Source organism: Podarcis filfolensis (genome assembly GCF_964270895.1).
Source record: "Podarcis filfolensis genome assembly, chromosome: 2".
In the NCBI taxonomy this organism is placed as follows: Eukaryota; Metazoa; Chordata; class Lepidosauria; order Squamata; family Lacertidae; genus Podarcis; species Podarcis filfolensis.
In genome coordinates, this window is record NC_139605.1 from 16,675,906 (window position 1) to 16,698,805 (window position 22,900).

General features: G+C 47.8%; 2 protein-coding genes across 5 annotated transcripts; one reads left to right on the plus strand and one right to left on the minus strand.

Moving 5' to 3' along the window:
• Positions 1-1,425: 1,425 nt before the first annotated feature.
• On the minus strand, positions 1,426-7,551 carry RPP21 (ribonuclease P subunit p21). 4 transcript variants are annotated; one of them, XM_083602530.1, is made up of 6 exons: positions 7,430-7,551; positions 6,722-6,835; positions 4,896-4,996; positions 4,325-4,407; positions 3,073-3,257; positions 1,426-2,063 (listed from the first exon to the last, which is right to left on the minus strand). In XM_083602530.1, exons 2-6 carry the CDS (start codon positions 6,767-6,769, stop codon positions 1,878-1,880), a joined length of 603 nt encoding a protein of 200 aa, XP_083458656.1. In that variant the 5' UTR covers positions 6,770-6,835; positions 7,430-7,551; the 3' UTR covers positions 1,426-1,877. The 4 variants fall into 4 exon arrangements, with proteins under 4 accessions (XP_083458656.1, XP_083458659.1, XP_083458657.1 ...); XM_083602533.1 differs by having other exon boundaries at positions 3,073-3,219; positions 7,430-7,550; XM_083602531.1 differs by having other exon boundaries at positions 7,415-7,546.
• Positions 7,552-8,957: 1,406 nt separating this feature from the next.
• LOC310756793 (acetylcholinesterase-like) lies at positions 8,958-21,705 on the plus strand. Its single transcript, XM_083601572.1, has 4 exons — positions 8,958-9,107; positions 11,631-13,092; positions 14,344-14,483; positions 21,390-21,705. The coding sequence occupies exons 1-4, from the start codon at positions 9,095-9,097 to the stop codon at positions 21,428-21,430; spliced, it is 1,656 nt and encodes a 551-aa protein (XP_083457698.1). The 5' UTR covers positions 8,958-9,094; the 3' UTR covers positions 21,431-21,705.
• Positions 21,706-22,900: the final 1,195 nt, after the last annotated feature.

Consider the following 22,900-nt stretch of genomic DNA (forward strand, 5'->3'; position numbering starts at 1 on the left):
TAGGGAACCACCCACTAACAGTGCCTCACTCTTATCTGGATTGAGCTTCAGTTTGTTGGCTCTCATCCAGTCCATTACCGAGGCAAGACACTGGTCCAGTACTTCCACTACCTCATCTGCAGATGTAAAGGAGAAATATGAGCTGGCTGTCATCAGCATACTGCTGACAACCTACTCCAAACCTCCGGATAACCCCACCCAGTGGTGTCATGTAGATGTTAAACAACATGGGGGGATAGGATTGAGCCCTGCGGAACCCCAAATTGAAGGTTCCATGGGGCTGAAAAGCATTCCCCAAGCAATACCCTCTAGGAACGATAATCCAAGTAGGACTGGAACCACCGCAAAGCGGTGCCACCCACCCCTAGTTCAGAGAGTCGCTCCAGAAGGATACCATGGTCAATGGTATCATTTATGGGCTGCTTCAAAGCAGTTTTAGAAGCAAGAAGACCCTCTCTTGGGCTCAAGAGAGTGAAACACATTGCACTGGACTTAATATATAGAGTGGTACCTCGGGTTACATACGCTTCAGGTTAAAGACTCCGCTAACCCAGAAATAGTACCTTGAGTTAAGAACTTTGCTTCAGGATGAGAACAGAAACCGCGCAGTGGCGGCACAGCGGCAGCAGGAGTGGTGCTTCAGGTTAAGAACAGTTTCAGGTTAAGAACGGACCTCCGGAACGAATTAAGTACTTAACCCGAGGTACCACTGTGTATGTATGATACTGCTGGTCATAGTTGTCATCCTGCAATTAAAGAGCCTGTTGTCTTTGTCCATGCAGTTTTCTTGGCAGGGATACTGGAGTGGCTTGCCGGTTCCTCCTCCATGTGGATCACGTTTGGTCAAAACTCTCCACTATGACCTGTTCATCTTGGGTGCCCTGCTCGGCATAGTTCATAGCTTCTCTGAGTTATTCAAGCCCCTTCGCCACGGCAAGGCTGTGATCCATGAAGGGATTTTGAATTATGGTGCTGGAGAAGACTCTTGAGAATCCCATGGACTGCAAGAAGATCAAACCTCTCCATTCTTAAGGAAATCAGCCCTGAGTGCTCACTGGAAGGACAGATCCTGAAGCTGAGACTGCAAAACTTTGGCCACCTCATGAGAAGAGAAGACTCCCTGGAAAAGACCCTGATGTTGGGAAAGATGGAGGGCACAAGGAGAAGGGGACGACAGAGGACGAGATGGTTGGACAGTGTTCTCGAAGCTACAAACATGAGTTTGACCAAACAGCGGGAGGCAGTGGAAGACAGGAGTGCCTGGCGTGCTCTGGTCCATGGGGTCACAAAGAGTCGGACACGACTAAACGACTAAACAAAAACAACAATTAAAGAGCCACCTTCAAAGTCTTACTTCATCACTAGGTATTTGAGGGTGAAGCTGCTCTATTACTCTGCATGACTCAGAACACAACACAAGAATGATCCTGTTGAAACAAAATTTTATTTCCACGTTTTTACGTAGCGTTGTACATGAGATCGGATGGGAAGCTATTTCCCCATCATCGCTTCACCTCAAGTTCCAATAGGAAAGAGTTCAACAAAATCTCCTGGTCTCCAACAGCTCCTAAGTGGAGACACCCCTCCAGGTGGAAAATGAACCTCAAGCTATGGAGATGGTGGGAGAAAAGAAATGCAGGCCGTAGTATTCACTAGGCCGCTATGGGCTGCCGCCCCTCTCTTACTGGTGCCTCAAAGCGAGTTGCGCTATAAAAGAGGGCCATTATCACTGAACTCAAATCACCTGAGCCATTCAAGCCCCACAGGTTAGCCAGTTAGGTTTTGGTTTCCAAACAATCCAGGGTCCTTTCTCCACAGCCAATAATCGTATTAACCACATTTGACTCTTCTGCCCCGACTTGGGGCTTATGTGTTTGCTACCAAGCCACAGTTGCCTGCCTGACTGGGAAGAGTTCGTTGCCCCTTCTTCCCTTTAGATTTGGTGCCTGCTGTCGTCTCCTCAGAGGCACGGCTGTGAGGTCCAGAACTTGCAGGTGGTGTTGCCTTTTCTGCTCCGGAGGCCTTGGGGGGCTGTTGCACTGAGCTGGGGGTCTGGCCTGAAGCTGGACACAAGAAAAGAAAAACAGCCTGTTGAAGCTTCTTCCTAAAAATGTTTTCCACAGCTACGTTCTCCACACCTAGTTTGGGCCTCCAAACCTTTGCTGCCCACACCTTTACTCCCCTTCAACTTTCCCAAGACCCTTAAAATGGCCGCCACTGCAACAATTGCCCCTCTTTGTCTGTGCAAAGTTCCTTCCCTTTGTATGAAAACTATCCAAACGTTTCCCTATCATATTTTCCCAACAACTCAAGCCCTTTATTCAAGGCATTGGGGCTTAAGCACTGGCTTAAGTTCAACTGGAAAAGTGTTTACAGTGGTACCTCGCAAGACGAAATTAATTCGTTCTGCGAGTTTTTTCGTCTTGCGAATTTTTCGTCTTGCGAAGCACGGAACTGCACCTCTTCAAGCAATGCGCCCGGTTTTAAGAAAAAGGAAACAAATTCGCAAGACGTTTTCGTCTTGCGAAGCAAGCCCATAGGGAAATTCGTCTTGCGAAGTAACTCAAAAAACGAAAAACTCTTTCGTCTTGCGAGTTTTTCGTCTTACGAGGCATTCGTCTTGCGAGGTACCACTGTACTATACTTCCATCAACAGGTGCATTTCACTTTATGACAGCCCAAGGCAGGGCCTTCTTTGCCATGGCGCCCTGGATATGGAACTCCCTGCCACTGGAGATACAGCTGACCCCTCCCTCCCCAAGGAACAGCTTTCAGAAAAGGGCAGATTAAACGATTGGTTGTTTTGCTCTTCCTTATCATGTTTTGTTACTTACTGTTTTAATAATACGACAATGCCTGCCGGTTATAAAATGTTATGGCAACTACTGTCTTGTATTAGAACAAACTGTACTATTATTTGATGAAACGTTGTCTACCACCCTGGAAATCTTTAGCTCGAAGGGGAGGAACGTGTGTGTGTGTATATATATATATATATATATATATATATATATATATATATATATAATTATACCACTGATTATATTAAAAACACTTAACATCTTCACTCACCTTTTGCTCCTTCACTAGGGGGCGTCTGCTTCTCCAGCAACGCCTCAGGTTGCTCCGACCACAACTTGTAGTTGGGGTTGCTGAGGAAACGCTTGGTGAGGCCACAGGTGAGACAACGCACAATGGTCCACCGCTGATGACGGCGCTCTGGTGAGAGAGGCGAGGAGCAAATGAGTCAGAGAAGCCTGGAAAACAGTGGGTCAGACTCCTTCTGTAGTGGTTCAGAGTGGTAGAATTGTAATCTGGTGAACCGGGTTCGCTTCCCCGCTGGGTGACCTTGGGCTAGTCACACTTCTCTGAAGTCTCTCAGCCCCACTCACCTCACAGAGTGTTTGTTGTGGGAGAGGAAGGGAAAGGAGATTGTTAGCCACTTTGAGACTCCCTAGGGTAGTGATAAAGCGGGATATCAAATCCAAACTCTTCTTCTTCTTCCCTGCCCTGCTATTTCCAGCTTTCCTCCCAAACTTTCAGCTATATCATCAGTTCCCTCACTTTTTCTTTGCCCAGCCTCACTTGTTTCTGTGCTCACAACCCCAACAATCCATCTCTCAATCTAATAATCTGTACATAAAGGGAAGTTAGGAAGAAATATTAATTCTCCAGTGGTCTCTACTTCCTCCGAAGAAGAAATAAAGGAGGATCCCAAAAAAGCAGGGATGAGGAACCCTGCAGATGTTGTTGAATCCCACCAGTCCCAGTTGACATGGCCAATGGACAGGGATAATGGAAGATGGACCTCAGCCACATCTGGAGGGTCACTGGTTCCCTGTAGAGCAGCTATTGGGAACCCAAGTCTTGGGGGCTGAATTTGGCCCTCCACAAATCTCCATCAGGCCCTCGTGATTATCCCTAGGCTCCGCCCCTTACCAACCCTGCTACCACACCCCCTCGGGTGCTTTTGTCTGGCCAGCCAAAGACATGGGCACCTAGCCCCTATGCAGCATATGATCCACATTCCCAGGGGGAGGCCATGCTACACTTGCAAGTAGGAATGTGTGAACTGGTCCGCCACCATTCTGGGGGAATGCTCAGGGTAATTCAGTTTGTAGACAGTGCCACCCGTACATCTTTCAAGGGGAAAGACTCCCTTGTTTTGTCCTTCCTGCCTTCCCAACTTGGTGTAGCCCATTCTCGGCTTCGTTGGTGAAGAGGGGAACCTCTGCACCAGACCCAGGGGCCGTTCCAGAGCACAGAGTAACAGCCCACGTAGACCCACAGAGGAGGAGGAGGAAGAAGAGACAGGGCCACTCACTTCTCTGGCGCACAGTGGAGCTGACTCCAGGGACAAGAGGTGAGAAGCAAGATTTGCAGATGGTTCTTTTCACAGATGGATCCCTGCAAGACAAAGGGAAATGAAGGTTAAGTAGCAAACGTGTCAGACAACTGAGTAAAGGTAAAGGACCCCTGGGTGGTTAAGTCCAGTCAAAGGTGACTATGGGGTTGCGGTGCTCATCTCGCTTTCAGGCTGAGAGAGCCAGCGTTTGTCCGCAGACAGCTTTCCGGGTCATGTGGCCAGTATGACTAAACCGCTTCTGGCGCAACAGGACACTGTGACGGAAGCCAGAGTGCACGGAAACACCATTTACCTTCCCGCCACAGTGGTACCTATTTATCTACTTGCACTGGCGTGCTTTCGAACTGCTAGGTTGGCAGGACCTGGGACGGAGCAACGGGAGCTCACCCTGTCACGGGGATTCGAATCGCTGGCCTTCTGATTGGCAAGCCCAAGAGGCTCAGCGGTTCAGACCACAGCGCCACCCGCGTCCCTGTATCAGAAGCAGGATGTCTGTGAATGCCAGTGGCTTGGGCTTATGGGTACTCACTGTCTTAACACGAGCCGCCGGCTGATGCTGTTCTGCGTGTGGCAATAAAAGCGAGCCAGTTCCTGGTTCTCTGGGTTCTGCCGAAGGACGCAGTGCGCTGCCTGTTGCAGGGGAATGGAAGTAAGTTGAACATCCTTGGCATCACCCCCCACCCCCACCCCACTGAGGAACTCGGGGCCATACAGATTCCATAAATGCACGGTTTTCCTGCACAACAGGTCCTTGCCAGTGGCAGCACCCATAACTTATTAAGTCTCTTATGGAAAAAACAGTACAGTCCTGCAGCGGTTTATAGGCCAAACATACCATAGCATAAGCTTCTATGGACCAGAGCTTACAGTGGCAGAAGGATAAAATAGTTAGGCAGTTTGTCCCACTCCAGGTTTTAATTTACTTAGCTATGTGAAAACTATAGTGCTATTTTCACTGACTGCAGCGGTTATTGATGGGCACTGCGCTTGTCTGGCATACATTTGAGAATTAACTGAATCATTGCAAACTACAGTGGTGCCTCGCAAGACGAAATTAATTCGTTCCGCAAGTTTTTTCTTCTTGTGAGTTTTTCGTCTTGCGAAGCACGGTTTCCCATAGGAATGCATTGAAAATCAATTAATGTGTTCCTATGGAGACCGCTTGCCAGGCTGGTGGTGCGGAGAAGGGCTCTTTCTCCCCACCGCAAGCTTTCAGGACAGGTCCGGGAACAGAGGGGAAGGCGCGCAGCGCTTCTCCTCTGTTCCCGGGGCTTGCGGTGGGAGGAGGGTTTTTCCTCCCCACCGCCAACATTCAGAACAGCATTCTGAATGTTGGCGGTGGGAAGGAAAACCCTCCTCCCACCGCAAGTCTTCAGGACAGCCATCCGAAGGCTGGCGCAGGGAGAAGGTCTCTCCGCCCCACTGCCAGCCTTCGGAGCAGCCTTCTGAAGGCTGGCGGCGGGAGAAGGTCTCTACGCCCCACCGCCAGCCTTCGGAGGAGCCTTCTGAAGGCTGGCGGCGGGAGGAGGTCTCTACACCCCACCGCCAGCCTTCGGAGGAGGTCTGAGGACAGTGGGGAAGACGCACTGCGCTTCCCCGCTGTCCTGGAGATTTCCCTATGGGCTTTCGTCTTGCGAAGGAAGCCCATAGGGAAATTCGTCTTGCGAAGCGCATCGAAAAACGGAAAACCCTTTCGTCTAGCGGGTTTTTCGTCTTGCGAGGCGTTCGTCTTGCGGGGCACCACTGTACACTGTTTGTATTTTGTTATTATATAAACTCCGCTCACTGTTCCCACCACCACTTGCACCCACTGTGTCTATTACCGTACTTGCCAGCTGAGGATAACCATGGATCTGCTCAGACGGAATACTGAACACTTTATGCCATTTATACATCACTCTGCCTTTGCAAGTGCTGCAAAACGGGGTGTTGTTTTTTAAGTACAGAGCCAGACACACACATGCAAAACAGTGGCGGAGCTTCATTCTCCGGCACCGGGGGGCGGGATCAGGCAGGGCGGGGCCGGTGCGTGTCCTGGGGGCGTGGTGTGCCGCCCGTAGGGGCGTGGCACACATCCTGGGGGCGTGGTGTCACCCATAGGGGCGTGGCACCTAGCGCAGGCCGGGGGGGGGCCATGGGGATCGCACTGCTGGGGGCAGTGTCCTCCCCCCGCACGCCTCTTCCTCCGCCAGTGATGCAAAAGGTATAGAGGCAGGCGGGGAAATCATAAAAGTGAAGCCAAAAGGCCAAGCACAAGAAAGCCAGTTTAGGGTAAGGATTCTGCAAGTACAGTATTTTGTGAACAACGTGGTAGTTAGCAAATACGACTGGTGTACAAGGAACACTCTCCCTTACCTGGTAGAGGAAGCTGAGCCTCTGAAATGCTTCTTTGTCTTTTATCATGGCTGACACAGGGAATTGTTCCAATATTTTTTTTTAGTGATGGTGCTGACACAAGAGAAGAGAAGCCTGCAGTAAACAGGGATTTATTTATTTTTTTAAAAAAACAGGCAGCAGTTGTAGCAAACAGCAACCTACGTCATGCAATCTCACAGGGCTATTCCAATGTCTTCAGCTTCTATTTTTGCTGGATCTTAATTGTATATTCTATTTCATCGTAGGCCAAAAATAAAAACAATCGCATCAATGGGTGAAACTGTGAACCCAATATACTTTATTGTAACCTGAGAAAATGTGTAAAAATAAAAATAAAAAATATGAGTGGTGAATGTGGAAAACACTCGGAGAAATGCGAGTATATTTATTTCTGCATTCTTATTATTTAAAGCAAGCAGTTAAGGAAAATCACCCTGCTCTTATTTTAAAACAAGTTCTTTCTCGATTCCACAACGTGCAAGGGAAATTCCCTGGCAATGAAAATAGATGGCAAGACTGAGCCGTGCTGCAAATAAATTGCAGGAAGCGCCATGAAACGTAGAGTGAGTTAGATCCAGATAAACATGCATAAGATACAAGGGCTCTCCCGCAGCGTGCTAATCCATTAAATCCCCTTTATATGGAAATCTGCTCTCTCTCTCCTGGACTTACCCTAAAAGATCCTACCTTTTGCACCCCCAGATTATTACCCCATCAGCACAACTTACGCAAAGAGGCACCTCCGAATCAATCGCTTTCTCCAATCAAGCCGTCCGCGTGCATCCTCTTCCTGGTTTGATGCAGCAAAGGCATCTGGGAAATGTAGTCCGCTCTCAGTCTAGTGTGGATTAATGCAAAGAAACATCGAAGCACCAAATGGGAGTCGAGGCGCCAGGTGTGCACAGGGTCCCTCAGAAACAGCAGGCACCATTGAAAAGTTTTAAACAGCTAAGGGACGCTGCTCAGAGACTTTCCCATGGGAAGTATTCTTGAAGTGGGACAATATCGGGTGATGGATGGATTCAGGACAAAGCCAGATGTGGTTTATCCGCACCCCCCCCCGGATCTTCGGGAATCCTGACAAGGAACGCCGTCATAATCCAGTGCCAAAATGGGAGGGAATGGTTTCAGAGTGGGAGGAAGAAGCAGGTGGGATGGCTAAGCCAGGCTCAAGTGACGTCCCCCTGAAAAGGATGCCGCAATTCGATCGCTGTCTGAGAACTCCGACTATTGGAGCCAGGGCCCTCCAGATGTTAATGTTGTAAACATTGGACCAGAAAAGTTGCAAAGCAACTTCAAAAGATGTACAGAACCCGCCCCCATAGGACAATTGTCCCTTACTATCAAGCAAGCTCCATACCTAAGGACACCAAACCAAACTCCAATGTGTTCTGAGGAACACACTCTGTGCTCAGTGTTGGTGTTGTTTAGTCGTTTAGTCGTGTCCGACTCTTCGTGACCCCATGGACCAGAGCACGCCAGGCACTCTTGTCTTCCACTGCCTCCCGCAGTTTGGTCAAACTCATGCTGGTAGCTTCGAGAATACTGTCCAACCATCTCGTCCTCTGTCGTCCCCTTCTCCTTGTGCCCTCCATCTTTCCCAACATCAGTGTCTTTTCCAGGGAGTCTTCTCTTCTCATGAGCTGGCCAAAGTATTGGAGCCTCAGCTTCAGGATCTGTCCTTCTAGTGAGCACTCAGGGCTGATTTCCTTCAGAATGGATAGGTTTGATCTTCTTGCAATCCATGGGACTCTCAAGAGTCTCCTCCAGCACCATAATTCAAAAGCATCAATTCTTCGGCGATCAGCCTTCTTTGTGGTCCAGCTCTCACTTCCATACATCACTACTGGGAAAACCATAGCTTTAACTATACGGGCCTTTGTGCTCAGTGTTAGCAGCCTAATAATGGGGCAATTACCATATATTTAAAGCACATTGTTTCTCCCAAAGAATCTTGGGAACTGTAGTTTTCTAAGGGTGCTGGGAATTGTAGCTGCGTGAGATCCCCAGGATTCTTTGGGGGAAATGATGTGCTTTCGGCGTGCCGTGTGCGTGCAGCGATCATAGGTCAGATGAAGATCTTTCATCTCAAGATATTGCCAGAGACTTTAATCAGAGGAGGTGCATGTTTTCCTAAGCTTTTGACCTTCGTTCTGGGGTTCCACTGGGGCACAGCTGATATGGTATCTCCACAGAGATATGCCATCTGGCTAAGAGGCAAAGAGACACCAGGATCATAACCACAGACTTCCCGCTTGTTCCCGAGTCAACAATAGCCGACCTGTCGCTAATCCGGCTGCTTCCAAACCGAACCGGGAATTCGGCTCAGAACCACAAACCCACAACTTCATCATGGCTCAAAGAGGTGAGTCTCTGCTCTGCTCCACCACCCAAGGAAGGGTTAAATGCTGAGGGCCAAACAAGGGAGGTGATGATGGAGATCCATGACTGGATCTCCATCACTGGATCTCCTGTTTTAAAGGCTCCGTGCAGCCACTCAGGAAGTGGGGGAATTAACCCTCACTCCTGCAATAGTTTTTCTCGCCCACTCTGGCAGCTGAAAAAAAAAGGTTATTTAGGGATTTATTTTATTTTGTTTTAATTTTTTTGGTCCTTGGGGCAAATTCTATGATTCTATGATTCTATGAAATAGCAGCTCTATGGAGCGCAACGTCTTTCCTCAGTGCTTTCTATCCCCTCCACAACCCTGTGAGGCCATTTAGGCTGGGAGACTGTGACTGGCCCAAGGTCACCCAGTGAGTTTCATAGCCAGGTAGGGATTTGAACCCTGGTCTCCCAGGTCCTTGTCTGACTCTCTAATCACAACACAACACCAGCTCTCTCCTTCAGCCGAACTTCTGAACAGAATAGATGGTTTGCATGCACCAAGAATGTGTTTTTAAAAGTTGGAGGTACTGGGGTAGGTAGGGGCAGGGAGCCAAGGCAACTGCTATGTGCTTTCAGCATGTAACATTTGGGCAGTCCTTTAGAGGAGAGGAGGGACGTGGGTGGCGCTGTGGGTTAAACCACAGAGCCTAGGACTTGCCGATCAGAAGGTCGGTGGTTCGAATCCCTGTGACGCGGTGAGCTCCTGTTGCTCGGTCCCTGCTCCTGCTAACCCAGCAGTTCAAAAGCATGAAGTGCAAGTAGATAAATAGGTAACGCTCCGGCGGGAAGGTAAATGGCATTTCCGTGCACTGCTCTGGTTCGCCAGCAGCGGCTTAGTCATGCTGGCCACGTGACCCGGAAGCTGTACGCCGGCTCCCTCGGCCAATAAAGCGAGATGAGCATCGCAACCCCAGAGTCGGCCACGACTGGACCTAATGCTCAGGGGTCCCTTTACCTTTATCTTTAGAGGAGAGGAGAGACAGATGCCAGCACCCTCCTGAGAAAGCTCACCCTCTGTACTGCTAAACAGATGGACTTTGCTGCCACCTGCTGGCAAAAGGATTAAGTAACATTGGAGGCTACGGTACAGTCCTCATTCCAGTTAAGTGGGACTTCATAGAAAAGATAGACTTGTAGAATTAGAAGGGACCATGAGGGTCATCTAATCCAACCCCCAGCAAAGCTGGAATCTTTTGCCCAATGTGGGGCTCGAACCCAGGACTCTGAGATTCAGAGTCACATGCTCCACCAATCTGGCTATCCTTGTTTCATTTGGAAATATTCATTAATTTTCTCACAGACGTTCCTTTTGCCCGCTGCCAGCTCTGCATTTAAGCTCTTCATGCCTTCTTGTCTTTATGGCTCTCAAGATGCATAATCTGGTTCCTTTTCTGCTCCTTGTTCTGTGTTTCTTCAAACGGCCTCCTTGCTGGTTTGTGTCTGTTGCTTCGATGCAAGTTATTTTCCTGCAATACAGTGGTACCTTAGTTCTCAGTACTCAAACAAGTTGGAACCCAAACACTGCAAACCCAGAAGTAAGTGTTCTGATTTGCTAAATTTTTGGAAGTCGAATGTGCTCTGTTTTGAGTGCCACACTTCTGTTTGGAGTGTTACGCTGGGTATGTCTGTTTTTGCTATTTATTTTGCATTTTTCTTTTTGCAGCTCTTTTTTGTGTGTGTGTGTGTGTGTGACTGTGTGGAACCCAGTTCAGTTACTGATTGATTGTTTGACTGCAGAACATTGCTTATTGCTTTCATTTTATGGATCAGTGGTCTCGTTAGATAGTAAAATTCATGTTAAATTGATGTTTTAGGGGTTGTTTTTAAAAGTGTGGAATGGATTAATCCATTTTGCATTACTTTCTATGGGAAAGCTCACTTTGATTTGGAACAGACTTTTGGAATGGATTAAGTTTGAGAACCAAGGTGCCACTGTATGTTATTGTTGCTTTTCATGTCCAAATAAAAATATATGAGTTATATACAGTGGTACCTTGGGTTAAGTACTTAATTCGTTCCAGAGGTCCATTCTTAACCTGAAACTATTCTTAACCTGAAGCACCACTTTAGCTAATGGGGCCTCCTGCTGCCGCCGTGCCACTGTGGCGCGATTTCTGTTCTCATCCTGAAGCAAAGTTCTTAACCTGAAGCACTATTTCTGGGTTAGCGGAGTCTGTAACCTGAAGCGTATGTAACCTGAGGTACCACTGTACTCCTTACTAGAACAAAAGGCCTCTAAGCTGTTAAGCTGGGAAGCTTTTAATGTTTGATGTGTTATAGTATTTTAATATTTTTTTGGAAGCTGCCCAGAGTGGCTGGGGAAGCCCAGCCAGATGGGCGGGGTATAAATAAATTATTATTATTATTATTATTATTATTATTATTATTATTATTATATTATATATTATTATTATTATTATTATTATTTTATTATTATTATTATTAACAGTCTAAAGCAGTCATAAAAAAAAAAGTTACATAAAAAACTAATTCCTTTCAGTTGCCATGATGTTGTGCCGAGTATTTTCATGCCTGTTTTTGCTGGGCCTCAGTTCCGCCTCTGAGGAAGATGTTCTGGTGATCACAAGCAGCGGTCCCATCCGTGGTAAACGCCTCATGACAGATTCTGGCGCGGTGACAGCTTTCTTGGGAATCCCCTATGCTGAACCTCCTGTGGGGAAGCTGCGTTTTCAAAAACCCCGTCCTCACCAGCCTTGGAACCACACCCTGAGCGCCACCAGCTTTGGCAATACCTGCCACCAAGGGAGTATAGAACTTCCCGGCTATCGTGCGGAACAAAACTCGGAATCCACCCTCTCTGAAGACTGCCTCTTCCTCAATGTCTGGGTGCCTCATCCCCGACCCTCTGCGCCAGCTCCTGCCTTCGTCTGGATCCATGGAGGGGGTTTTCTCAATGGGTCTGGCTCCGTCGATAGGAGCTTCCTAGCTGCCACTGAGAATATCATCGTGGCTTCTATGAACTACCGCCTAGGTGCCTTGGGATTCCTCTTGCTACCCCCAGAGGCTCCGGGGAACGCTGGTTTGTGGGACCAACACCTGGCGTTGAGTTGGCTGAGGGAAAACATGGCCGCCTTTGGAGGGGATCCAACCCGGCTCACCCTGGGCGGTCAGAGTGCCGGGGCCGCCTCAGTTGGTTTCCACCTTCTCTCACCGGCGAGTCAGGCTCTATTCGACCAGGCCACTTTACAAAGTGGCGCCGCGATTTCCCCCTGGGCTTGGGTGATGCCTGAGGAGGCTGTGAACAGAGGGCGAACCCTGGGCCGGTTTTTGGGCTGCACCGAGGGTGATGACAGGGCTGTGGTGCGATGCCTGCGGAAGAAAGACCCAGGGGAGATGATGAAGGACTGGCCTATCCTCAGTCATAAAACCTTGTTGAGTTTCCCTTTCGTGCCCACGACCGATGGGGAATTCCTTCCAGATGATCCCTCTAAACTTCTGGAAGCTGGGCAATTCTTGGACAAACCCATCCTGACTGGCTTCACCCATGATGAAAGCACCATCTTCCTCGCAGGAAATGCCCCTGGTTTCAGCCTATACAACGACAGCCTGATTAACTACGAGCAACTCTTGGAAGGCCTCCGTCTGATGGTCCCAGAGGCACCTGAGGTTATCATCAAAGCCGCAGCAACCATCTACAGTCAGGAGGAGCAGGGGGAAGAACGATATCGGAACGCCTTGATCAAAGCTTCTGGAGACTACTTTTTCTTGTGCCCTGTGGCTGTGGCGGCCACCCGTATGGCAGAAGCCCAAAGTCTAGCATTTGCCTACGCCTTCACTCACCAGCCCTCCTTTGTAACCGTCTCCGACTGGGTTGGAGTGCCCCATTGTGCTGAGCTGCCCTTTCTGTTTGGTGACCCACTGTCTACGTCAGGATACACAGAGGCTGAGGGGACCCTGAGCCAAAGGGTTATGAGCTACTGGGGACAGTTTATAAGGACTGGGTAAGTGATCCCTCCAGTCTTTAGCACCGCCAACAGAAGAGCTGGTCCTTGTTCTCTTTGAATAGCAAGCTTCCCTTTTGGGCACTCTTCTTCATTTTGAGAACAAGACTTCGTACGCACTGAACATTCAAAGCACCTCCCCAGAAGGAATCCTGGGAGCCGCAGATTACTCTTCACTTAAGCTCCAATTCTCAGCACCTTGAACAAACTAGAGTTCCCAGGTGGGGGAGGAGATGTGCTCTAAATGTAGAGTGTGCATGCAGTCCAAATTTCTTGGCTTTGCTTATCATAACCAGTGATTGCCTGAATTGGCAGAACAGCAACAATCTTTCCTTCCCCCTCCCCACATTTTATATGCCACTTTTCCAGGCAAAGCTTACCCAAAGTAGCTTACAACAGTAAAGAAGTGTGTGTGTGTGGGGGGGAATCAGCATTTCTTCTAAAAACAGAAAATAAGGAGGAAGGAAGGGTCATCGTTTTATTTATGTATTTTTGAAAAAGCTCTGAGCTTACTATTGTGAGTTGTTGTATTGAGAGTATCGCAGGATCGTAAATGGGTTTGGTTATGTTCTTCAAAACATCCCATGTTATCTTATCAAGGCCAGGAAAAGCAAACTGGCAAAAAGTTAAACATGGCCTTGCTTTTGAGCAGCAGTGCATGTTGATTTAGATGGTGGCGTTCAGTTTCCTTGAGTGAAGGTCAGCGGCTACTGTGGCGTTTTTAGGATAAACCTATACAACCTGAGCACAAGATGGAGGGGCTTGCAGCATTCACCCCTCAAAAGGTCAAGCTTCTCCTTTCTTCGCAGGCACAGAGCAAGCATGACTTGGTGGTGGACTCTAGATACTTATAAAAAACGCTGTGAAAATACCTTTTTTAAAAAGGCGTCTTGAAAAATATATGGCATTTGCATAAAGCTCACCATTGCCATCTAGTGGCATATTTGTATAATGCGCTTGAAACACACTTAAAATGTTATATTTGCAGCTGTGTAGCTGAGTCCTGTGTCTACAGCTTCCAGTCTGCTTCCAACCTCCTCAAACACAACTCTGGCTACCGTTGTCCTACCCGGCAGCTGAGTGACAGGGGATTGAGGAAAGACCCGCCCATTTGCACTTTGTCACAGAGCAACTTCCATGGCTGTGCTGATTGTGCCGCTTAACTAGTGGAATTTTATTACATTTCTGCACTTGATTTTTATCTCATTCTTATTCCTTTTATTGATTGGCGATGTTTGCTTCCCCTCACAGGTCTCCTGATGATGGAGCATGGCCTGTCTACACAGGAGAGAATTTCTTCCGCATTACCACAGAGCCAGCTCAAGCCGAGGAGGTGTCACCCACCCATTACTGTGGTTTCTGGGTGTGGCTAGCCACGGAAGGATTTAAGGGTCAGGAAGAGCACGGTTTCGGGCCGGTGGGTGGGGGGAGTTGGAAGATACCACAGCCCAGTCAGATAACCCTTCTGTTCAATGTAATTCGGGAGGATCTGTCTGTGACACTGTCTTGCCCCGCCCATGCCAGCCGGTCACTTGATAGGCACCAGCACACTCCGTGATAATGTGCACCAAGTGTTGGGTGCAAGTGCTGCTTTGGGGTGCTGTACACATGGCCTCATCCATGATGAGGGACGCGGGTGGCGCTGTGGGTTAAACCACAGAGCCTAGGACTTGCCGATCAGAAGGTTGGTGGTTCGAATCCCCGCGACGGGGTGAGCTCCCATTGCTTGGTCCCTGCTCCTGCCAACCTAGCAGTTTGAAAGCACGTCAAAGTGCAAGTAGATAAATAGGTACCGCTTTGGCGGGAAGGTAAACGGCGTTTCTGTGTGCTGTTGGGATACTGCCAGGGAGACAAAGTCCATCTGAGCCCCCAAGCTCCTGCCGGACGATCCATCGATCTCCCGTAGACACGCAGTATCAGCTCTTAGCGACACGAAGCCTCAGAATAGATTGCCACATTCTTAGGCTGGTGCACACTCTATCAGCAGAATTCACACAGCGAAAGATGCACAGCAGGAGAGCATATTTACAGTTTATTCAGCGTTGGTCAGAACAAAGAAACCATGACCGCCTGCTCCGGTCTGATCAGGCAACAACAAGGAAACGAAAGCGACGACACAACAGAAACATCCTGTGAGACAGGAAATACGCAGACTCTGTGACTCACAAAGCCTGCTCCCTTTTAAGGTGGAACGGAAATATCCTAACATCCTCCCCCTTTCCGTGTAACCTGTAGTACCTGTGGTTCAACCCAATTGCAACCTTTGTACGTATACCTTAAATTGTTCTTGGTTAACAACCTTAGACAACAGATCAGCAGGAATTTCATTTCCTGGCATGTAGGACACCTGAATGAGTCCTTTCTGAATACACTCTCTTGCACGATGTACCTTAATCTGCAAGTACTTGGTTCTTTGCTTGCAACTCTCCGAGTTCAGCAAAGCCAAACAAGATCTATTGTCTTGATACACTTGTATAGGACATTTCACAGAAATCCCGATGTCCTTAAACAGTTGCATCAACCATTCACAATCCATGAGTGAAAATGACAGAGCATTGAGTTCTGCTTCACAGGAACTTAGGCTGCTTTTTGCACAACCAGTCAAACAGGCAGTGGTTGTACATGTAGCATACTCCAGAAGTGCTTGTACCATCTGTGGTGTCACTTCCAAAACTCGCATCTGCAAAGATTTCAAGACCTCCAGTCTTCTGACTGGTGAACCTCAGCCTGTAGTGCACAGTCCCTTTCAAATACCGGGCTATGCGCTTCAGAGCTTTCCAATCCTGAACAGTAGGATTGTTAGCATGTCTGCTAAGCAGGTTAGTGCTTACAGCAATGTCAGGTCTTGAACATCTAGCAATGAAATTCAACTTGCCTAGAATACATCTGTACAGCGTAGTGTCAGAAAACGCTTCAGCAGTACTATCTACCTGGTAACCTGTCACCATTGGTGTATCTGCTGGGTTTGCATCAACCAAATTCAACCTGGTTAATACATCAGCAATTTTCTGTGTCTGGTGTACCAGAAAATTACCTGCTTGGTCCCTCTCCACCTGCAGAGAAAGATAGTTGGATACCTCACCAAGATCCTTCATGTCAAAGTGCTCCTTCAGCTGAGCTAGGGTGCTTTGGTAGAAAGCCTGATTCTTCCAAAACATCAGAAGATCATCAACAAAACGTAAACAATACAGTTTGTTTTGCCCCTCCTCCTTGACAAACACACATGGATCAGCTTTGCCCTGGTGAAAACCTAGAGAAAGCAACGTCTCAGTGAGTTTTGTATTCCAACACCTGGCACTCTGCTTGAGACCATATAAGGATTTCCGCAGTTTACAGACCATTCCCTTCTGTATCTGCATCCCGTCAGGTGGAAGCATGTACAGCTCCTCCCCCAAAACCCCGTACAAAAAAGCTGTATTAATGTCATGATGGGAAACATGCAGTTTCTCCTCCGCAGCGATCTTGAGCATCAGCCGAATGCTCTCATATTTGTTTTTTTTTTTATATTAAAGAGTTTTTTTTTAAACAAACATAACATACATAAACACACAAAGACATAAACAAAACAAAAAACATGTACCATTTCATATCCTAATTTCTTATACCTTTCTTCCCCGACTTCCTCATGCCTCCCATTTCTGTATTCCAAATTCTTATCAATTACACAGCAAATCTTCCCTTATTTTCAATTACATTTGATCTAATCTTCCTTATTCTCCTTGTCTTAACCTTTACTAATAGCAACCACTTAACTTCCAGTCCAACATCATTCTAGCTTTCATTAATTTTATAGTATTTCTTTAAATAGTCCTTAAACTTTTTCCATTCTTTTTGCGCTGCTTCTCTTCCCTGGTTTCGGATTCTGCTCGTCATTTCTGCCAAACCCATGTAGTCCATCACCTTCATCTGCCATTCTTCCAGTGTGGGTAGGTCTTGCGTCTTCCGAATGCTCTCATATTTGATGGTGGGCGAGAAGGTCTCGTGGTAATCCTGTCCTGGTACCTGTGAAAAACCTCTGGCAACCAATCTGGCTTTGTGTCTGACAACCTTGCCATTCTGGTCTGTCTTGGCCTTGAAGACCCATTTGCTGCCAACCAGTCTCATCCCTGGGACTTCCGGTACCAGCTCCCAAGTTTGGTTCCTGTTCAAGGAATCAACTTCAGCCTTCATGGCATTTAGCCAAGGCTCAGCATCTTTAGAGGTTAACTCCTGAACCTCTTTGAAGCTTGAAGGTTCCCACACCTTCTCTGAGCTACTAAGAACAGCAGTTGCCGTCTTAGCAAACTCATCAGCAAATCTCTTTGGAGGTTTGCCTTTGGTCGCCCTTTCAGACCTGCGAACCAGACGCAAGTCTTCTGGACTCATCTCCTCCTTCTTAGGAGAAAAGTGACCAATGGTGAACAGTGGTTCTTCCAGTTCATTGTCAGACGCATCAGATGGTCTGACTGAGGCCTTTGCGCTCTTGTAGTCTGCTGTGTCATCACTGTCGCTGACACCAGAAGCAGCGCCGCCCACTGAACTGGAATCCGAACTCTGATCAACATCATCATCATCATCATCATCATCATCATCCTCAGTTTCCTCAGCTTTCTCAGCATGATCTGCTTTCTTCACATCACCTTCATCCTCCTCTGGGTAACTCTGGAAAATTCCCACATTTCCCCCCCACTTAGGATTGTACTCAACACTCCTTGTGAACTTAATGGACTTAGAGTTAGTCATCCATACTCTGTATGCACCTTTTTCGTACCCCATGAACAAACCATGTGCCCCACGCTTCCCAAGCTTGTTGCTTTGTGGGGTGTGTACCCACATGTCAGAACCAAAGATTCTCATGTGCTTGATGATGACAGCCTCCTGTTAAAAGTGTAAACAAAATTCGAGAGCCTCCCCCCAAAACTTCTCAGGGAGATTGGCATCATGCAACAAGGTTTTCATTCCTTGCAGCAACGTTTGATTTGCTCGCTCCGCAAGCCCATTCATCCATGGCGATCTAGGCGTTGAGAAGTCATGCTGGATTCCCTTCTCAGTCGGGAAAGCTTCAAACTGCTGAGAAGTGAACTCCCCGCCTCGATCAGTAAACAGACAGCCGATACGTTTACCGTGAGCATTCTCCAACCAAGCACAGAATGCCTTGAACCTAGGAAATGCTTGCGATTTCTGCTCGAGCATAAACACATGAATGTACCTGGAAAAAGAATCAATTAGAACCATGAAGTACCTTGCTCCTCCCAAAGAGGGTGCAAGAGGACCAACCAGGTCTGCGTGCACTAGCTGGTAGGGTTTGGAAGCCTGCCTGCTAGACTCCTTGCCTTTTGGAGCAACCTTCACCTTGTTCTCTGCACAAGATACACATTTCATGTGAAACTTACAGGGTTTGATGTTCAAACCTTCAACCAACCCAGGCATCTTGGCCAGCGCTTGCCAAGACAGGTGACAAAATCTTCGATGTGCATCATGAATACATCCTGCATGAAGAACCTTGTTAGTTTGTGCAACACAACAAGAATCAGCATTTGAGACAGCAACAGCATTGTCATCATAAGTTATACAGAATAAACCATCCATAAACTTTGCATGCAAAATGTCCTCTTTGCCTTTCCTGATGACACAGACGCTCCTCTTGAAGGATATCTCAAAACCACGCCCAGTCAGCTGTGGGACACTAAGCAAATTGTCCGCAGCACCTGGAACAAAAAGAACATCTCTGATGGTAGTATGCAGACTTGCAAGTTTCACAGTCCCAACTCCTGCAATTTGCAAAGTCCTTCCATCAGCCAGGTGGATCTCACCATCTTGAGGTGTGAAGGAGATAAACAGATGGCGGTCCTTTGAAACATGGCGACTGGCACCAGAGTCCATAACAAACCTGGCCTTAGCCTTTGAAGCAGACTTTCCAGCAAGCAAAACCTTGTTTTCCAACGGCGTGGGCTTTTGCAGCTTGCCTTTAGCCTTTGGTGAAGCTGTGCCAGCAAACAAAGCCTTGTTTTCCACTGGCGTGGACTCTTCACCCTCCCTCTGCTTCTGGCCATCTGCAGGCTTTTTCCTTTGTTTATTTTCAGTCTTTGGACAAAACTTCTGAGTATGACCTTGGTTCCCACGAGAAACAGGGCTCTCAGCTGCCGACTCCTTGGCTCCCCCTGGAGGCTGTAATGCTGCCTGGGATGACGTGACAGTCTGCTCCCCCTGCAGCTTGCAACCGGTGCCCTCAGCATCCCTGCATTCACTCGCATTCTGGGAAACAGCCAGGACCTCCGATGCATTCAAACTCTGGGCTGGGATGATTGGCAGATGGGCTTTTTTCAAAGCATTCCACATCTTACGTGCCGTCACGCTGCCAGCAAGCGTGTTTAATTCCTCCAGAGAGACGGACAAGACTATTACGTCTATGGCCCTCAAATTCTGGGCTCTCCATTTCTCTGTCAGAGGAACTGGAGCGGCTTCAGACACAGTATGCCACACTCCAAACTGATGCAGCAAACTCTCACACCATTTTGCCCAGGTCTCATAATTGTGCCGATTTAACTTTGGGCACTCAGTGGCCTCAGAAGCTTGGAAAAACTCCATTCCAGCTTTTTACTTGAGCCGTGAGCCTTTATGCCTTCAAAGACGTCTTATCTCGGCAGCCCATTAATCACGATGCCTCTGGCTGTGCTCCCAGGCCAATTAGCCAGCCGGAGTTCAAAGACTCTTTCACGGCATTCAGAAAAGCCTCTGCTTTCGCTTTTCCAACACATACGTTTCAGCAGTCTGTCGCAGTCTTACTCTCCTGTAAGTGCCGTGAATCTGGGCCCGAAACCTTGTTGTTGGGATACTGCCAGGGAGACAAAGTCCATCTGAGCCCCCAAGCTCCTGCCGGACGATCCATCGATCTCCCGTAGACACGCAGTATCAGCTCTTAGCGACACGAAGCCTCAGAATAGATTGCCACATTCTTAGGCTGGTGCACACTCTATCAGCAGAATTCACACAGCGAAAGATGCACAGCAGGAGAGCATATTTACAGTTTATTCAGCGTTGGTCAGAACAAAGAAACCATGACCGCCTGCTCCGGTCTGATCAGGCAACAACAAGGAAACGAAAGCGACGACACAACAGAAACATCCTGTGAGACAGGAAATACGCAGACTCTGTGACTCACAAAGCCTGCTCCCTTTTAAGGTGGAACGGAAATATCCTAACGTGCTGCTCTGGTTTGCCAGAAGTGGCTTAGTCATGCTGGCCACGTGACCCGGAAGCTGTACGCCGGCTCCCTCGGCCAATAAAGCGAGATGAGCGCCGCAACCCCAGAGTCGGTCATGACTGGACCTAATGGTCAGCGGTCCCTTTACCTTTACCTTTACATCCCATATGCCACCCCTGTCTTATTTGCCGATCTAAAGCGTATTCTTCTGGAAAAGTTATAATCTGTTTTATGACGAGGCTGCGCTTCCAAGCACAACAAGTGTTGGTGCTGACCTTTAAAGCCCTCAACGACCTCAGCCCAGTATACTTGAAGGAGCGTCTCCACCCCCATGGTTCAGCCCAAACACTGGACCTCAGTCCAGCTCCGAGGGCCTTCTGGCGGTTCCCTCATTGCGAGAAGTGAGGTTACAGGGAACCAGACAGAGGGCCTTCTTGGTAGTGGCACCCACCCTATGAAATGCTATCCCAACTGATGTCAAGGAAATAAACAACTATTTGACTTTTAGAAGACACCTGAAGGCATCCCTGTTCAGGGAAGTTTTTGATGGTTGATGTTTTATTGTGTTTTTAATATTTTTCTGGGAGCCGCCCAGAGTGGCTGGGGCAACTCAGTCAGATGGGCGGCATATAAATATCATCCTCATTTCTGCCTGCCTGCATATGCAGATGGTGCTTTCTAAGGTCACCTCCTATTGGGGCAGACTTCCTGACATTGTAGGTCTATGTACACAGCCTAAGACAACCTCTTAGGTCCTCCAAGTAGAGAGGTCAGAAATGGGGTTTCACCAAACGCAAGAAACCTGTTAGTGTTGTTATGCTTCCAAGGGGAGGGTGTGCGTGTCCATAACTAAGGTGCCACCACAGAAAAGACTCTCATTTTTATCCCTGCAGAATGAACAACATTCATTGGTGGAGGCACAAGCAGAGCCCGCCCCCTCCTATCCATCTCAGGGTTGGTATGGGGAGAGGTGCCCCCCAATTTTCCATTAGTTTCAGAATGGTTCTATATCAGGAATAACTGGCCCTGCAATGCAAATGGGAATATGATTTGCAACCCCAGCATTTTTCCTACTGCAGCTTCCTTTACCCAAACATGCCTTCCTGTTTTCCAGACTCTGAGCTGATGGATGAAGAAAGTGACTCTGATTGGTAAAAGTATCTGGAAATGGATGATGTAGATTTCCCTTAAAAATGCAACTATCCTCGTTCTTCAACTATCCCGAATCTCAGCCAAGCAATGTGGCAGGTCGATTTTACTTTGTGTGTGAATATCTTGAGGATCTCACTTTTCAAAGACAAACGAGAGAGAAAGAAGTGTTTTCAGATGCATTCAGTCATTAACAGCAGCTTTAAAATATGATTTCAGCCTTTGCTCTAAGATTCCACAGCCACAAACAAATAAAAGAAGCCAGCAGCAACTTTTGAGAACTTTTGGAGTCTGGTGATTATTTTCCTTTTTATTATCCATCCACCAACAATTTTTCCAGTTAAAAAGGGAAAAAAAGTAAATTGCGAAGTGAAGTTACAATTCCTGCACCTGCTCTTCCTGTTTCTCGGTTCCTCTTTCAGACAGACACTCCAAAACAAACAACCCTCCATTTACAGGCCACATCTTCACTCCGATTCATGCAGGGATTTCTCCTGCCCTTCACTCACTCTCTGCAAATACTTCTGCCTCTTGCTTCCCTGTTCCTCAGCTTGGATTTCCTCCTGCTCTCTGCTGGGGGACTCTCCCTCTTACTTCACATGACGCCTTTAGATCATTCAGCCAATCAGGGCTGTGTCAGAATTCTTCTTGCACCCAGGCACTGCCTGGTCCCCCCTGAGCAATTCCTGCCAAGCCTCCCTCAGCTGCTTCTCTCTCTTGAATCAGATATACAGTGGTACCTCAGGTTACATACGCTTCAGGTTACATATGCTTCAGGTTACACACTCCACTAACCCAGAAATAGTGCTTCAGGTTAAGAACTTTGCTTCAGGATGAGAACAGAAATTGTGCTGCGGCGGTGCGGCCGCAGCAGGAGGGCCCATTAGCTAAAGTGGTGCTTCAGGTTAAGAACAGTTTCAGGTTAAGTACGGACCTCCGGAACGAATTAAGAACTTAACCGGAGGTACCACGGTAACCCTATTTCCTCCCATCAATTCTCGCTGTGTGCCATGGAGTTACCAGAAGTGAGGCTTCCTGCAGCTCCATCATTGCCTTTCCCAGATTCATAGAATCATGGAATTGCAGAGTTGGAAGGGAGCCTGAGGATCACCTTAGTCCCACCCCCTGCAATGCAGGAATACGCAATTGTCCCATGCGGGGATCGAACCTGCGACCTTGGCGTTATCAGCACCACGCTATAACCAACTGAGCTATCCAATGGATAGCAGGGCAGTAGCATTTATTTACCCAGGTCTCATTGCTTCTTTTTCTTAGAAGTGAGAGTGTAAGTACAAATAAACTTGTGACACAACTTGGTGGAAGGCCAGCAAGCCTAGGGGCCAGCAGCCAATTGCTTGCTTTAATGTTACTTAACACACCGCCAAAAGCCAATAGGAAAGGTGGAATAAAAATATTTAAAGTAAAGAACCAAAATATGTTCAGGAACCCTTCTCTACTGAGCGCTGTGAGGTTGCA